At 43.6% G+C, this 14,531-nt stretch overlaps 3 protein-coding genes across 4 annotated transcripts; 2 read left to right on the top strand and 1 right to left on the bottom strand.

Annotated features, from left to right (window-relative positions):
* The first annotated feature begins 2,580 nt into the window (after nt 1-2,580).
* LOC133919036 (protein FANTASTIC FOUR 3-like) lies at nt 2,581-3,661 on the top strand. The gene has a single exon (XM_062363239.1). It carries the CDS (start codon nt 2,846-2,848, stop codon nt 3,410-3,412), a length of 567 nt encoding a protein of 188 aa, XP_062219223.1. The 5' UTR covers nt 2,581-2,845; the 3' UTR covers nt 3,413-3,661.
* A 335-nt stretch (nt 3,662-3,996) lies between these two features.
* Nucleotides 3,997-8,127, bottom strand: LOC133919035 (N-carbamoylputrescine amidase). 2 transcript variants are annotated; one of them, XM_062363236.1, is made up of 9 exons: nt 7,925-8,127; nt 6,008-6,056; nt 5,740-5,831; nt 5,493-5,644; nt 5,363-5,409; nt 5,045-5,078; nt 4,748-4,914; nt 4,510-4,606; nt 3,997-4,417 (listed from the first exon to the last, which is right to left on the bottom strand). In XM_062363236.1, the coding sequence occupies exons 1-9, from the start codon at nt 8,020-8,022 to the stop codon at nt 4,251-4,253; spliced, it is 903 nt and encodes a 300-aa protein (XP_062219220.1). In that variant the 5' UTR covers nt 8,023-8,127; the 3' UTR covers nt 3,997-4,250. The 2 variants fall into 2 exon arrangements, with proteins under 2 accessions (XP_062219220.1, XP_062219221.1); XM_062363237.1 differs by lacking the exon at nt 7,925-8,127 and having other exon boundaries at nt 5,759-5,831.
* A 486-nt stretch (nt 8,128-8,613) lies between these two features.
* Nucleotides 8,614-9,490, top strand: LOC133919034 (uncharacterized). The gene is made up of 3 exons (XM_062363235.1): nt 8,614-8,975; nt 9,062-9,148; nt 9,283-9,490. Exons 1-3 carry the CDS (start codon nt 8,793-8,795, stop codon nt 9,307-9,309), a joined length of 297 nt encoding a protein of 98 aa, XP_062219219.1. The 5' UTR covers nt 8,614-8,792; the 3' UTR covers nt 9,310-9,490.
* The last annotated feature ends 5,041 nt before the right edge of the window (nt 9,491-14,531 follow it).

Genomic DNA, 14,531 nt, shown 5'->3' with positions numbered 1-14,531 from the left:
TACTTTTCACTCAAGTCTGACCTAAGGTAATCCACGATGTACATCCTGACAAGTGGCTAGGGAATTCCCCAAACTAATCGGAAGAAATGTTTCAAAGGCTAAATGCATGTTTGCCAATTTTTGTATTCGTGAAGACCCACATTCATACATAGACATTTCATTAAAAAGTAGGATTTTTTTTATTTAACAAGATTTTGAGCTCTTTTTATAGATATGCTAAAGAGAATGAACATCCAAAAGAAGATCTAAAAGCCCTACATTCTACTCGTCGTTGGGCAGGAGGAGGAAGAAAGAAAACATCAAGGAAGCCTCTCCCTCCTCCTTTTTCTCCTTAGCCACTACCGTCGGCATTGGTGTCATGGAGGATGTGGACGAAGTGGAAGCCTTGACCTCCTTGTTAGCCTTCATCATCAGTGTCTCTCAAGGACAAGGACGAAGAAGAAGCAGAGACCTTGCCGCCTTGAATAGAGACATTGTCAGTCTCTGCCTCCTCCTCCTTCTCCTTAGCGGTCATCTCCTCTTCCCTATCTCTTCCTCCAAGAGATCCCAGTCCACCTCCTCTTGGCTTGGGGATGATTCTTCTGGAGCTAGGGCCTCATTGTCTTTAACGAAGACACTAATGGTCACCGCTTTCTCTTCTACCTCCACATCATAAGAGATGTTGAAAACCTCCACAATGGAGTCCAACTCGGTTGGGGAAGATGGTGGCGCTAAAGGGGGAGACCTTGGTGATGAGGATAGGGGACCTAAGGGTGATAAAACTCTAACCCTAACTTGTCGTGAGTTAGATGAGGACGAAGACTCCATGCTTAGGTTGTGAGGCTGATGCAGCGAGAGCTCGCCACTCGGGGGTTATAAAGGCTTCTGGGTCGCGAAGAGACGTTGACTCTTTGTCTTCAAGCGTTGAATGATGGGAGCGGGTGCATAATGGTTCACGGTAACCCAAGCATCAACCCACAATCAAGTCGTGTCACTTTCACAGACTCGCACAGACAAAGAGACGGTATCTCATCTCATTCAATACCTTGAGTACTATCTTAAAGCACGTGGGGGCAGTTGGAATAGTATCCTAGATAAGACAAGGCACTGCTTTGCGGTACTCTTGCAGTCCCCGATCATCATCATGATCTCTTGTCAGGGAGAGAATCTCCTCACCACCACGAAAAATCTCTGTTGCGACGGTTCAAATTCCAAACTCGATCAGCGACAAACTAGTCTTTTCTCCCTGTCTTTTCAAAGGATCGGGATGATATTTCTTGGATGAATCAAAATTCCTACTCGGAGGGAATACCTTCTCGGGGGCTCACCTGAGTACTCGAAGGTATTCGGAAGCCCAAATAAACGACCCAAGAATTGCAAGAACTTGGTTAGATATACCATCCTATCCAGGTACCTGAGTTATGCTCGAGGACGCAATCAGTCAAAATATTTATCTTTGCTGACTAAGCATTTAATCTGTCGAAGTCTCATTTCACGCACTAGTGGGGGGTTTGATGATAGGTAATGTAAAACTAACATATCTGGACACCTTAGGGGTTTCCTACATTTTTAGGGTATATCTCTATCCTCGGGAAATAAATCTTTTGTCATATGAAAACTGCCTATAGATACTCGAGATCTTGTAAACAGAAAAGTTTATCTCTAAGAATGATAAGGAAAGACTTCAGAAGTTGTATGACAACCCCTCTATATATATGGAGCCAGAGGATCTTGTGGAGGATAAGCCAATTCAAGTCAACACAAATCCATTGAAGTCATTCAAGCTTGCAGAAGCTCTAAACCCTCGAGCCTTCTGCAATTTAGATTTGTATTAGCTATTCTCCCTGACTATATACAAGAGAGCTCTCCGACTTGGTTTAGATGTATCTAGGCTAGCCAAACACCCTCTTATAAATAATCTCAGAGATTAATACAAGACTAACAGGACGTGTGGCTATTATCTTAAGGAAGACCTAAACCTATATAAAATCATGTGCGTATTGTATGATTCGTTTATGCGAAATATCTCCTACTATTTCTATAATATAATAAGATGGATGGTTCATTTACACCTTCACGCCTTGAGCTAGTAATCAATAGACAAATAGTTAATCTCTCCTGTTGTCACCTATCATCTTAGAGTTCCAATCCGTCTTTTTTCTCTTCACTTCCCTGTCATCCATACATAACCATCGAGCAATGACTTTTCCTGCCCGTTTGGATTAGAAACGCGGTGCCAAACTCGAACTGGTATCTTGTTAGCTCGTGAATTACACAACAGGGGATTATTACAACTTGTTTAATTCGACGTGCAAGAGCAAAATCAGGCAGCCATTTTTTAAGCAAAAAAAATCAGGCAGCCAATGATTGGCTGGCTTAATTTGCATACGCTGCTAGCTAGCTGGTCAAAGGCAATCTACGCCAAATACTGCCGGTCTCCAGGATCGCAATCGAATGCACACTAACATTCCTGGTGCAGATAGGAACAGCTCAAACCGAGGAATCAGTAATTCGGTATGACCTTCTACTCGACTTTCCAGCACTAAATCCAGCAGAATCGTATCATCGATCATCAGGATGGAGAGAAACGTTAAAACCTCGCCGATCTAACAGCGAGTCGAACCCATCCGATCCGCCGGCCTCTGCACCACGCGCGAAGGCGCCGTAGAGGCATAGCCGCCTATCTCACCTGTCGCCACCGCCCTCTTCAAGGTGCCAAAACGCGGGCCACGGGTCCCGCCCGGCTCCCATGCCTTCTCGTTCTCGCCCCGTATAATTCAGGACGCCAACAAGGAACAACGGCTAAGCTCGAGCGCACCACCACTAAGACGAGGGCGAGTTCGCCTCACCAGGCGTTCGTGCGTGCATGGCCGCGATGGCATGCGCCTACGCGTACGAGGGGACCCGGCCACCGCTGATGCCAGCGACGCCAGCAAGATCCTCGCAGATACCGGAGCCGTTCGACGTCGATGACGGCCGCGGCGTCAAGCCAGCTCTTCCGCTGCCTCCACCAACACCACCGCTACGACCCTCCAAGGTGCCGTCGTCCCTCTTGCCTCACCACCTCGGCCTCTGCACCGAGGGCCTCGGCTCCGAGAGCTCCGGCGACGTCGATCTTGGTGATGTCGTCAACGACGTCGACAAGGACGCCAGCGTCAACGACGTCCAAGCCGGGCAGGCCCTGCCATGCAATAGGCAGCACCGTGACAGTGACGAGGAGCCGACGAGGACCAGGAGCTGGAGGGCGTTCTCCCCGCCGATCTCGGTGATCGGGGCCAGCGGGAAGCCGTGGCTCTACCTCCGGCCTCACCGGGCAGACGGCCGCCTGGTGCTGCGGGAGATGAGGATACCGTCCAGGGAGCTGCTCCAGGCGCGCCGGGAGGACGGCCGGTTCAAGCTCCACTTCGCCCAACCCCAACCGGAGGAGGAATAACTGGTAGATGCTCATCAGTACCAAGAGCAAGAACTAGCCCATTCAATTGTGCAAGAGAAAAGGCAGGAGCAGAACGAATAGAACAGGATTTTAGTTTCTTGCACTGAGGTTTAATCAGCAAGTGTCAACAAATTCTGCACGCTAGTATCGTTCCCTTGTCCCGTAACATAGAGATGTAAATATAGCGGAATTTTGTTTAGTTTTGCGTCACTTGTCAATCATCCGATCCTTACGGCTTTGCAGAACTCAGATGAGCAGCTCAATACTTGAATGACTTGGGTGACAGGAATCAACAAAAGAAAGATGCTTTAAAAGCAATAAATAACTGCACGCCAGGTACCCAGGTACCAGGCATGCATCAGTGTGCTGCAAAGCACTTTAGGACTCAGGCGAGTTCACAAGAAGCCCGAAAAAGGAACAGGTCACATGTGAAAGTTAGTTGATGGTTATCAGTTGAGGCCATCGTGAATCGCATTTGATATCAAATATGCTGATTCTGCTATATGAGCATATTCTTGCTATTAGTAATCAAACTCTAGTAGTTTGTTCTCCAAAAAGAAACTCTCTAGTAGTCTAATATCATCAAAAGGTAAAAGGGATGCAGTTATTTATTGCTTTGATCTTTGAATATTTTGGCTGCCAAAACATTACGTACATGACAAGTATTTTTATCGCGTGGAATGTGAAAATGGTGAAATACCATGAAGCAGTGAACACTAGCAGGGAAACGAGGGAAGATCTACCACTTTATTGTACCCTCATGGACCCTGTCTTCCAAATGTTGTGGAGATCGTGTCCCTTTCAATGATAGATAAGCCCACAAAAGTGGAGCTTATGATCATTTCTTGCCGTCCAAAGTCAATAGAACTTTATATAGATCAGGACGCCGGTCCCTGAATATCCCCCAACCGTGCCTGGTTGACTTGATCTCGTCCAAGTCAAACTCCGCTACTAGTACTTCCTCATCTTTGTCATTTGCAAGCTTCAAGATTTCTCCAGTTGGTCCTGCAAACAACCATATATCTTTGATTAAGATCATGCTTTTATTGTTTAATTCTTCTATATCCTAGTATAAAGACATACAGAAGCAGGATTACCTGCAATGAATGAATTCCCGTAGAAGGTTATAGTGCTCTTGCCATGCTCAGTCTCAACAGTTTCCCTGCCTATCCGGTTAGAAGCAACAAGAGGGACCTAGATAATTCAAGGTGAATCATGAATTGATGACAAACAGCTTCACTAGTACCATTAAAATAAATAGCAGAAGAAATGTTATAATGATTCCTCAATGAAGCTGATAGTGCATTATGAACTATATAAAACAACAAACAATACCAAGTTAGCACCAGCATGGCCTTGCATGACACGCTTCCAATGTTCACGGGAATCCAGGTTACCATCCTGGGGTTCAGATCCAATTGCAGTGGGATAGAACAGTATTTCGGCCCCCTGAAGCACCATAGCCCTTGCACACTCTGGGAACCACTGATCCCAACAAATTCCTACAAGGTTAGGATGGATGGCATTAATTATTAGAAGGGAGATTGTGTCAAATTAATTAAAATTATTATTACTGATACTGTGCGTAAACTAAATAGAAGTCAGTATAACTGCAAAATATAAAAAACTTACCAACACCAATTGTCGCATATTTGGTTTTGAAAGCCTGCATCAATAGAGGCAAATACACTAAGTGAACTTTTGCTGATAACAAGGACAGTTGGAGTGTGTGTGTGTGTGTGTGTATACATATATATATATACATATACATATATATATATATACATATATATACATATATACATATACATATATATATATACATACATATACATATATATATATACATATATATATATACATATATACATATACATATATATATACACATATAAATCTTTTATTTTTTGTGAGGGATAGTTTGAGTGCATATTACAAATAAAGGATCACCTTAAAGCTGGTGTCACCCGGGTTGAAATAAAATTTCTCTTGATAACCTGACAAACAAAACAAAGTAGCTTCTTTGGATGAGATAATCCAGCCTATAGTGGATCAAAAAAATACAAGTGACATTTACTACCTGGTCCGTCTGGAATGTGGGATTTGCGGTATAGACCAAGATCAGTGCCATCAGCATCAACAACGGCCACCGAATTGTAATGTGCATTGTTTGCTTCTTCAAAAAAACTGACAGGTATTACAACATCCAACTCCTTTGCAAGATTTTGCATCCTATGGACCATGAGGGGGGAAAAGTGTACATATAAATATTAAAGAAGTATAATGAATGCATTACTAGTTGACTGCAAACAGGAACAAGCAAATACCTTATAATAGTTGGGTTACCTTTATAAGGCTTCGCACGCTGAAAGAAATCCAACCTTTGAGCTTGACAGAAATAGTGCCCCTCAAATAATTCCTAGGGCATGAACAAATACATGCAGTGCAGAGAATTAAAAACTTGGAGTAATATAAAAACAAGAATATCCATCCGAACTCCTATGCTCCTTCTGCTCAAGTTTTGAAAGAAACAATGCAAGCTAAAACCTTCATGATTTATTGCTAAACATGTGTTTGTTTATCATATAAATTTACCTGAATGAGTATAATGTTTGCACCTTTCTTATGAGCTTCCCTAATCAACCTGCAATACAGATGATCAGTCCCTAAGCTTGCTGGTTTTACAAGCAATGATAAACAGAGTGATAGCTAAAACTGCATAGCATAACTTCAGTCCTATCATTTTAAGTAAAATAGCTCAAGTCACGTCTCAATTTCCTACAACTAATCGTCTCGTCAGAACATACTTCTAAATCTTGCAGGGTAAACACAAAGAGGATGCAATATTGACAAAGGAAGTCCTAAAAAAGGTGAATTTTGAGTGATAGAGTGTTGTGCGAAGAATGGCTGTGAAAGGAAAAGAAAGCCATCATGCCACTAATGGTGAATACTATATCAAAAACATTAACAATTATTTAGAACAGAATGCAGCAAGCTCAATTACTATGCAGTAGCTTCAGGATCCAGGAATACCCCCAGCAATGCACTCAGAAAAAACTATGCCTTCAAATATGCTCATATAGGAAAACAAACTAGCAAAGAAGACTAATGGAAGCAGAGTAAGTTCAAGCAGTTCTGGTCAGCAATAGGAACCATAACGTGGTTATGGTTTACCAACACAAGGTACAAAAGAATTGCTAACAAAGTTAAGGCCAAACAATTTAGAATTTTTTAGTTTTCTTTCACTAAATTCAATAATCAAATAAATATAACACTGTGACCATAGCAGCCTACCAAGTTTTTCTTTTCTGGGACAGCACTGTAACTATTGAAAAAGAAAGTCCTCCCCCTTAGGGAAGTGACACAAAGTAACTTCCAAAAAGGATGATAAAAATGTTAACACTGCGAGGGCGAAAACTGACTCATTAAACATAACTTGCTAATTTACCCAAAAGGAAGACAATGTGCTTCTGTTCTGACAAAGTAATTAGAAGTTAGAACTACACCAGTGGCTTGAAATACATTGATTGAAATGTAGATTGTAGAGAGAACTTATAAGAGCCAAGCCTGCAGTAATTGGATGTGTTTTTGTGGTGATCAACATACAAAGTATGAAACTAAACTACCTAATGCAAGTGGATAGAGCTTTCACTCTGCAATACTACAATATAGAAGATCATGCACCATAGTTACCCAAATCTCACCAGATGGACAAAATTGAAAACATAGCCATCAGATTTGTGATTGGGATTTAATAGAAGCTATTAACATAGCACAGGCAACTGATTATCACTGTATTAGAGCATAAATAGATTTGACACACACAGCATATTTTCATCACATCCAATAGCACAACTTCAAAAGGTACATATCAGAGTCCGAACATCAAGGCAGATGCCTCAATAATTCACTTTAAAGGGAAGGGCAGTTTCAATTATCTCCATGGAGAAGAATAAAGTAGTAGATAGGAAAAAAGAATGGCAACAGAATGTGCAACAAGAGATTAATTGACATAAAGGTCACAATTCTATGCCCAACAGTGTATTGTGTAATCCACGACACAGGAATCCAATGTGCAACTACAGCGCCGTTGAGATCTAATAGGATCATTGTAGTTTTATTTGAGGTGATTGGTACTGAATAAGTCGCCTTAAATGAACCATATTACATTTAGTGAATAATAGGGATCCGACTAGATTACTCGTTGAGGTATACCGAAGTGGAAAGGGTAAGAAACGCTAGCACCTGGGATCCAATAACTACTGAGTTGCTTAACAGGATAGACACTCGATTGTAAAACAGAAGTCAATGCAATGAACTACTTGTGACACGATTGTCGGAAGCAAAATTGATTCGCTGAATAAAATACTACGAGAGCGCATTGAAAGCTAAATTCAGTCCAAACCATCACAAATCCTAGAGCCAACACAAGTACGAACAGCTACAAGTCTGGTTTCCTCGGGGCGAGTTGCTAGAATAGGGGGGCGGCGTAACTAGGGAAGCTAGGGATACCTCTCGGCGGTGGCGACGTTGTCGGACTCGATGTCGGTACAGGCGAACTGCACGGCGGCGACCGCTACCTTCCTCCCCGCGCCGGCGCCGGCAGCCATCCTCCTTTCCGCGTGCGTTCCCACTTCACCTACCCCCTCCTCCCCGACCCGACTCGCTCTGCTGCCTGCCCCAGCCTCCAGCCGAGTGCGGGCGCTGCTTTGAAAAGAGAAATGCCAAAGGATTTTAAGGAGAGACCTCGGGGCCCACCTGGCATGGGGTAGTTGAGCAGGTTATGTGAACTGGGAGGTAAACGACACCGGCCACCGTCCGATCTGCTCGTAGTTGGTAATCGATGCCCCTGCCACGGTCTCTCATTTTGCGTCGTGCTCATGGGCCGGGACGTGTTGAACCAGGCCTGGTTAAACCTAACCTTAACAGGCTCAATACGGTGATACCGCGAAGCCCATATGGTCCAACTGCATTTTCTTGTTTTTTATCCAGCTTTTTACAATCTGTTTTTCATATTCTCTAACTAAAATAAACAGACCAGAAGGATCGGGAAAAGAAGCGCAATACAAGCGTTCCAGTCGCAGTTTTGTTTTTTTTCCCAAAACCGTGTTCTGTACCAGTTCCAAGTTTTTTTCTTGTTCTTTATCCGGCTCATGAGCTCATCCTTATCTTCATTCATATGAGAATCCGGCTGGTTCGGAGCATCGGACGGACACTGACAGACCCTTCTAGTAGACTTAGGAAAAGGCGAAGGCATCCACCAGTACAAATAGACGGATAATTTCACTGCGCCGCTCGATCCCCGTAAGGCACGAGCGAGAGTCATCGACGACGTGTCAGCGTCATCGTCTTCTTTGGGAGCAAGAAGGCGTGCGGTGGGATGGCCACAAGAACGGCCGTGAGGAGGATTCCCCAGCCTGCTAACTGGGCGGCGGTTGCGGAGGCCGCGGCGAGGAGGATGGAGGGCGTAGGCGGTGGCCGCGTGCCGCGCTACTTCAGCGACAAGACCTCCGGTAGGGTGCTCAGCGAGGAGGAGCGCGCAGCCGAGAACGTCTACATACAGGTGGTGATCGATTACTGCTGCGTGTGGGAGTGCTGGGATTTGATTGTGCTAATTAACTAATTAAACTAGGTTGATTGATTAAGCAGAAGATGGAGCGGGAGAAGCTGGAAAAGCTGAGGAGGAAGGCGGACAAGGACAAGGCCGAGGCAGCCAAGAGGGACAAAGGGGACAAGGTGAGAAGCCAGCAATCATTTACCACCAACTTGATTAATTCATTATTTATCTCTCATCTTTTTAAAGAGAACTCTGAATTCTTTGGGTTGTTTGTGATGATATGTCTTTGCTCTTGGTTGGTTGATGATTGCAGAAGGGTGAGGAGGCGCATCCGAGGTGATCGCCCGATCACATGATACGGTGATGGCGTGGAGAAGGTTATGGATTACTCTGTCCGTGGTGATAATATGAACTATACTCGTAGTGATGCTATCTTGTCGTTGTGAATTAATAGTAGCGACTTTCTCGAGCCGACTATGTACGCAGTTGTAAGATAAATAACGAATAAATCAAGGACTAGGGTAACGCATGCATGTTGGATCATAAAAATCAAGGCCATTCACATCTCAATGTGGAAACTATATTTGATTAGATGTTTTTTTTTATCAGGTCACTACTCATAATAGGCATCCCGTGCGTGGAAGCATGCAAGTGCAGATTAGTCCAGTGTTAATAGGCATTCACGTGCATGCACTAATCACGTCACATAATTATATCATCAGGAGGAGAAAATATATAAGAAAAAATAACATTTCAGATATGGCTATGTGTTATCAACTCTGCTTATCAATGTAACAAGCAATTTTGAGGGGGGGAAATGTAAATTGAAACAAATGGTTAAGCAAATCAGTACACTACAATAAGTAAATCTACAAAGGCTCACAGAGTTGGATCATAAAATGATTGTAGCAGCAAAAATGTGCAATTTTGAGGGCAATTCAGTTGTACCACCAGGAACGAATTAGCACAAACTCAAAAAAACGCAAAAATCAATTAACATGCTGTGCATATTCAAAATGAAAAGGCAGGTTAATACAAACTCAGAAGCAAAATTCTGCCACAAGAGAAGCAAATAAGTGCAACTTTAAAGGCAAGTTGTAGCACAGCAAATCAATTGTTCCAGCTAAGAAACAAAATGCAGCTCAGTTAGGATTGGAAAAACAAACAAATCAACATAATATTTGCACGCAAATTATGTGACCTTGAGAAGCAAAATTTCGATAACTACAAATAAAATTGAAAAGGCAATTTGATGCATTAGCTAGGTAAAAATGAAGCAACTTTGTACAGTTTCTAGGAAAATTTGGATAATTTTGAAAGCAAATCGCTGCAAAAAATAATGATATTGCCAACGCTCGATGATCTGGCATAGCGCTCATGGGTAGGGTGTTGTGGGAAACAAGCTACCCAGATCCCAAAGAAAAACTCAAAGAGATGCTGAGCTAATCCATCAAATTGAGCAAATTTGAGTCGGACTTCCACAGATCAAGCCAATAATAAATGACAGAGGTACCTACGTAACATACCCTGGGCAGTTGTCCAGTGACCCTTGCTAAGCCATCCATCCCCATGTTCTTGAGCTCCACATCACCCTTGCAACCATCTCTGCTCCGCCCCATTGTGCAAATCAAAGCCGAGCAGCACAAATTCAAGGCAAGCAACATAAAATTCACCATTCTTCTCATCTCCTCCTTCCTTGCCTCTCCCTAACGCCCCTGCCCTTCATGGGCTACCCAACCACCACAGCCATAGCTAGCACAAAGTCCGTATGGACCGGTCCCTCTCCGCTATGGCAACCATCTCGGCTCCATCCTAGCTGTGCGAACCAAAGCTGAGCAGCACGATTGAATGGAGCAACATAATTGAGCTGCAAGGGGTTCACTGGTGGATTGGATTGTGGCCAGTGACAATTGCTATAGTGGCCGAGGTAGCGCAAATTAAGAGAGGAGGATATGGGGGAAGAGAGAACGCACTGAGAGAGAGATTTTGGGGAGCAAGGGTCCAAGTGGAGCATGGTAGAAGATTGAGAAGGATGACCGTAGGAGCCTGATTGGGTGGCCGAAGCCCGCATGACAAGAAACTAGTCTTTACCATAAATCGAACAACAATTTCCAATAATCCTACGCGATATGGTCTTGCTGGTGCAACCTGTTCCATGGCACCTGCTCATGCAACCTTCTTGAGCATATCTATCAATGCTTTGCTTATAAGACCAAAAATTTTGACAAATTTTCTATAGTATCCAGCTCGGCCTAAAAAGCTTTTGAGCTCTTTAGCATTAGCAGGTACTGACCAGTCTTGCACATCTTTGATTTTGTCTCCTGGTGAAACACCTTGTGCTAAAATGATGTGCCCGGGATATGAAATAGTGTTATGTACAAATGTACATGTAGAATTCTTGAACTTTAGTCCTTGTTCTTTATGTATCTTGAACACTTGCTTTAGATGATCCAGATGCTCAACAAGACTGTAATTATATATCAAAATATCATCTATAAAAACAAGTGCACCTTTTTTGAGCAATGGAGTAAGAATTTCATTCATAGCATTTTTAAAGGTAGCTGGGCATTGCAAAGGCCATATGGCATCATCACCTTGAATTCAAATGTCCATGATATGTTTGAAATACAGTTTTGTGTTCATCTCCTTCACACAACCTGAACTGGTGATATCCTGCCCTGAGGTCCAGTTTAGAGAACCATGAAGTTCCAGCTAACTCATCCAACAACTCATCAATAATTGGTAAGGGATATTTATTCTTCATTGTGATAGCATTGAGTTGTCTAAAGTCAATACAAAAACGCCATGACCCTTCTTCTTTGTGACTAGCAAAACCAAAGAAGAACAAAGACTAGTGCTGGGTTGGATCAAGGCTGTTATTAGCATATATGACACTTGTTGTTCAATTTCAACTTTTTTTACTCTGGAGTGTATCTATAAGGTCTAATGCTTACTGGGTCGACATTAGGTATGAGAGGAATGTGGTGGTCCCAATTTCTGAGTAGGTAGAGACTTGGGCTCATCAAGGACTTTAGCAAATTCTGTCAGAAAAACTTGAACTCTAGCAGGTATGGCACCCATTGATCCATTAGACATATGTTCACACCAACACACAATATGATCTATTGCATTACTTCTTAGCAATTTCTCCAGTTGATCTGTAGATAAGGAAGAACATTGGTTCAACTGAGCAATGAGGCCTTGTAGAGTGATCATTTCCCCTTTATGTTGAAATGACATTTTCTTCAAGTCCCACTGGTTCAACATGGGGTTATATTTAGACAACCAATTCATCCCTAATATGATGTCATAATAGCCAAGGGGTAAGATTCTAAAACTGATATTCAATGTATGACCTTGCACCCACCACTCACATTGAGATAGTTCACCGCCACAATGCATCTGTCCTCCATTTGCTATCTTGACTTTCATCTCACGGATTTTGGTTGGTTTCTTGGAGATCTTAGCCATTGTATGAAAGTTTATGAAACTATGTGAGCTACCTGAATCCACCAATATGAGCATCTCTTGATCTCCAAACATCCCCAACAGCCTTACCATGTGAGCACTATTTCCTCCCGTCGTTGCCACATGAGATATTGTCATCAGACTATCCTCATCAAAAACATCTTCTTAAGTGGGAACATCCATTTGGTCCTAATTCTGCAACAAATCCAGTAACTCCTCCACCACATGAATCTGGACAGTGTTAGCACAATGATGTTGTTGCTCCCATTTCTCTCCACATTTGAAACATAACCCACACGCTCGGTAGTAAGCGTGTAGGGTTGTTAGCTATCTTAAGTGGGTCGTCGATCTGGGACTCTTGCACTCTTTGCTCCTCGATGATTCACTGCAATACTGTCTCCAGACATTCTTACTGGGGTATGCATAGACGGCAATTGCCTATTTCCCCAAGCACCTGAGACATGCTCTCCCAATCACTCATTGCATGCTCGTGTAGGCTTTCCCACTCCTTCGTGCAATGAAGCCAATGCATGTGCAGTATCCAAGTCCTTCGGTCGGTGGAGTATGATCATGTTCCTTATGTCCTCCGAAGCCCATAAACAAACTTCATGGTGAAAAACACAGGATCAAGAGCAGGATTATGTGCTAACATGGAGTGCATGACCGCCTCAAATCTGGATATGTAGTCATCCACCGTGCTCACTTATCACATGTCAAACAGTTGACGAATTAACTCTTGCCTAGTATTGTGCTCGTGCGTTGCTACGGTTTCTAAATGTTACAATAAATAATATTTAGATCATTTCCTACACAAAGTATACCAATATCAAAAGATGACGATGCATGTATCCATGAGCTACTAAATCATACAAGAGACCATATACGACGACGCAATATGAATGCAACACACATTGCTACCATCAGCATAATCTCTTCTCTCCTACCTAAAAAAGCAATAAGACGTGTTCTGTCCACCCAACATATTCCTCTACTTCTGTGAGATTCCTCTGCCTGCCCTATCCTCATCGTTTTCCTGTGACACAGCATCGTCATTCATTTCATCTGCTCACTCTCCATCCGCTAACCTGCGCTTCCGTTTGCTCACTCGCACCTTCCCCCTCCACCGCCACCTAGCTTCTTCTCCCACACCCCATCCTCCTCGCCCCACTCCCAAAATCACCGTCAGCTCTCCAATCACTCGCCCGCACCCCCCTCAACCTCCCCTCAGCTTCTCTGCCCCCCCCAACCCACCGCCGCTAGCCTCACCCCTGGCTTCTCGCGCCCTCACCCTCAAACTCCTTCACCCGCGCTGTCACCTTCGCCAACGCCATCGCCTTCACCGAGGATTGACCTTCTCCATCCGGTGTGCTCTCTCTCATAGCCCTCCTCCACCTCCTTCGCCTCCCCTGGCCAACCGCTCTCCTTCACCCTCCCCTGTCAGATCTGCCTTCGAGATTACTGTGCCAAATCTCTAGTAACTGTCGTGTGGTTCCTTTTGGCCGCCGACCTCCTTCTCGTTCTCCTCCTCCGCTAGCTGCCCATGGGCTCCTACTCCTACCTCCCTGCATAATCCTCTTCAACCTATCTCCTCCCACGCAATTTTCTCATCTATTGCGTCGATCAAGTTGTGAAATCTTGCGCCTTTTTGCTTGGTTGGCCTCGGGCGGCACCGACTCTGTGCTGGCCCGGCGTGTGGAGCTGTACACGAGGATGGCACAGGACCTCGACGAACGTGATGCGGTGTTCCTCAAAGGCGGCAAGACGTCGTAGTCACTCACGCTTTCGAACCTCTTCTTTATTTTGATCAAGGTAAGATTTTTCTTATGGTATCCCCAACATATATAATTATAGAATTTCTACTATTGATTTTGAATGGCCTAAGATATCTGCAGTGCATTCAGTTAGTGTCTCCTTTAATACTTTGAACGTTGCTATATAGAAATTATCACTTCAGTTGCCTTCTGTTCTACTAGATTGCTTGGTTAATGTAACATAAAGCTGCAACTTTTTTGAAGTAGTTCATGTTGAATACTTTGCTTGGTTGGTTAATTTGTTTTGTAGTTATCTGGTTCCAAAAAATAAGTACTTATCACT

This window comes from Phragmites australis, chromosome 5 (genome assembly GCF_958298935.1).
Source record: "Phragmites australis chromosome 5, lpPhrAust1.1, whole genome shotgun sequence".
In the NCBI taxonomy this organism is placed as follows: domain Eukaryota; kingdom Viridiplantae; phylum Streptophyta; class Magnoliopsida; order Poales; family Poaceae; genus Phragmites; species Phragmites australis.
This window is presented reverse-complemented; position numbering and strand designations above follow the sequence as displayed.

Coding starts and splice junctions, on each gene's coding strand:
- LOC133919036 (XM_062363239.1), top strand. CDS start 2,846: ATGGCCGCGATGGCATGCGCCTACGCGTACGAGGGGACCCGGCCACCG.
- LOC133919035 (XM_062363236.1), bottom strand. CDS start 8,022: ATGGCTGCCGGCGCCGGCGCGGGGAGGAAGGTAGCGGTCGCCGCCGTG. Junction 6,057..7,924: donor AACGTCGCCACCGCCGAGAG/GTATCCCTAGCT, acceptor TCTGTATTGCAG/GTTGATTAGGGAAGCTCATA. Junction 4,915..5,044: donor ATATGCGACAATTGGTGTTG/GTAAGTTTTTTA, acceptor CTAACCTTGTAG/GAATTTGTTGGGATCAGTGG.
- LOC133919034 (XM_062363235.1), top strand. CDS start 8,793: ATGGCCACAAGAACGGCCGTGAGGAGGATTCCCCAGCCTGCTAACTGG. Junction 8,976..9,061: donor CCGAGAACGTCTACATACAG/GTGGTGATCGAT, acceptor TTGATTAAGCAG/AAGATGGAGCGGGAGAAGCT. Junction 9,149..9,282: donor AGAGGGACAAAGGGGACAAG/GTGAGAAGCCAG, acceptor TGATGATTGCAG/AAGGGTGAGGAGGCGCATCC.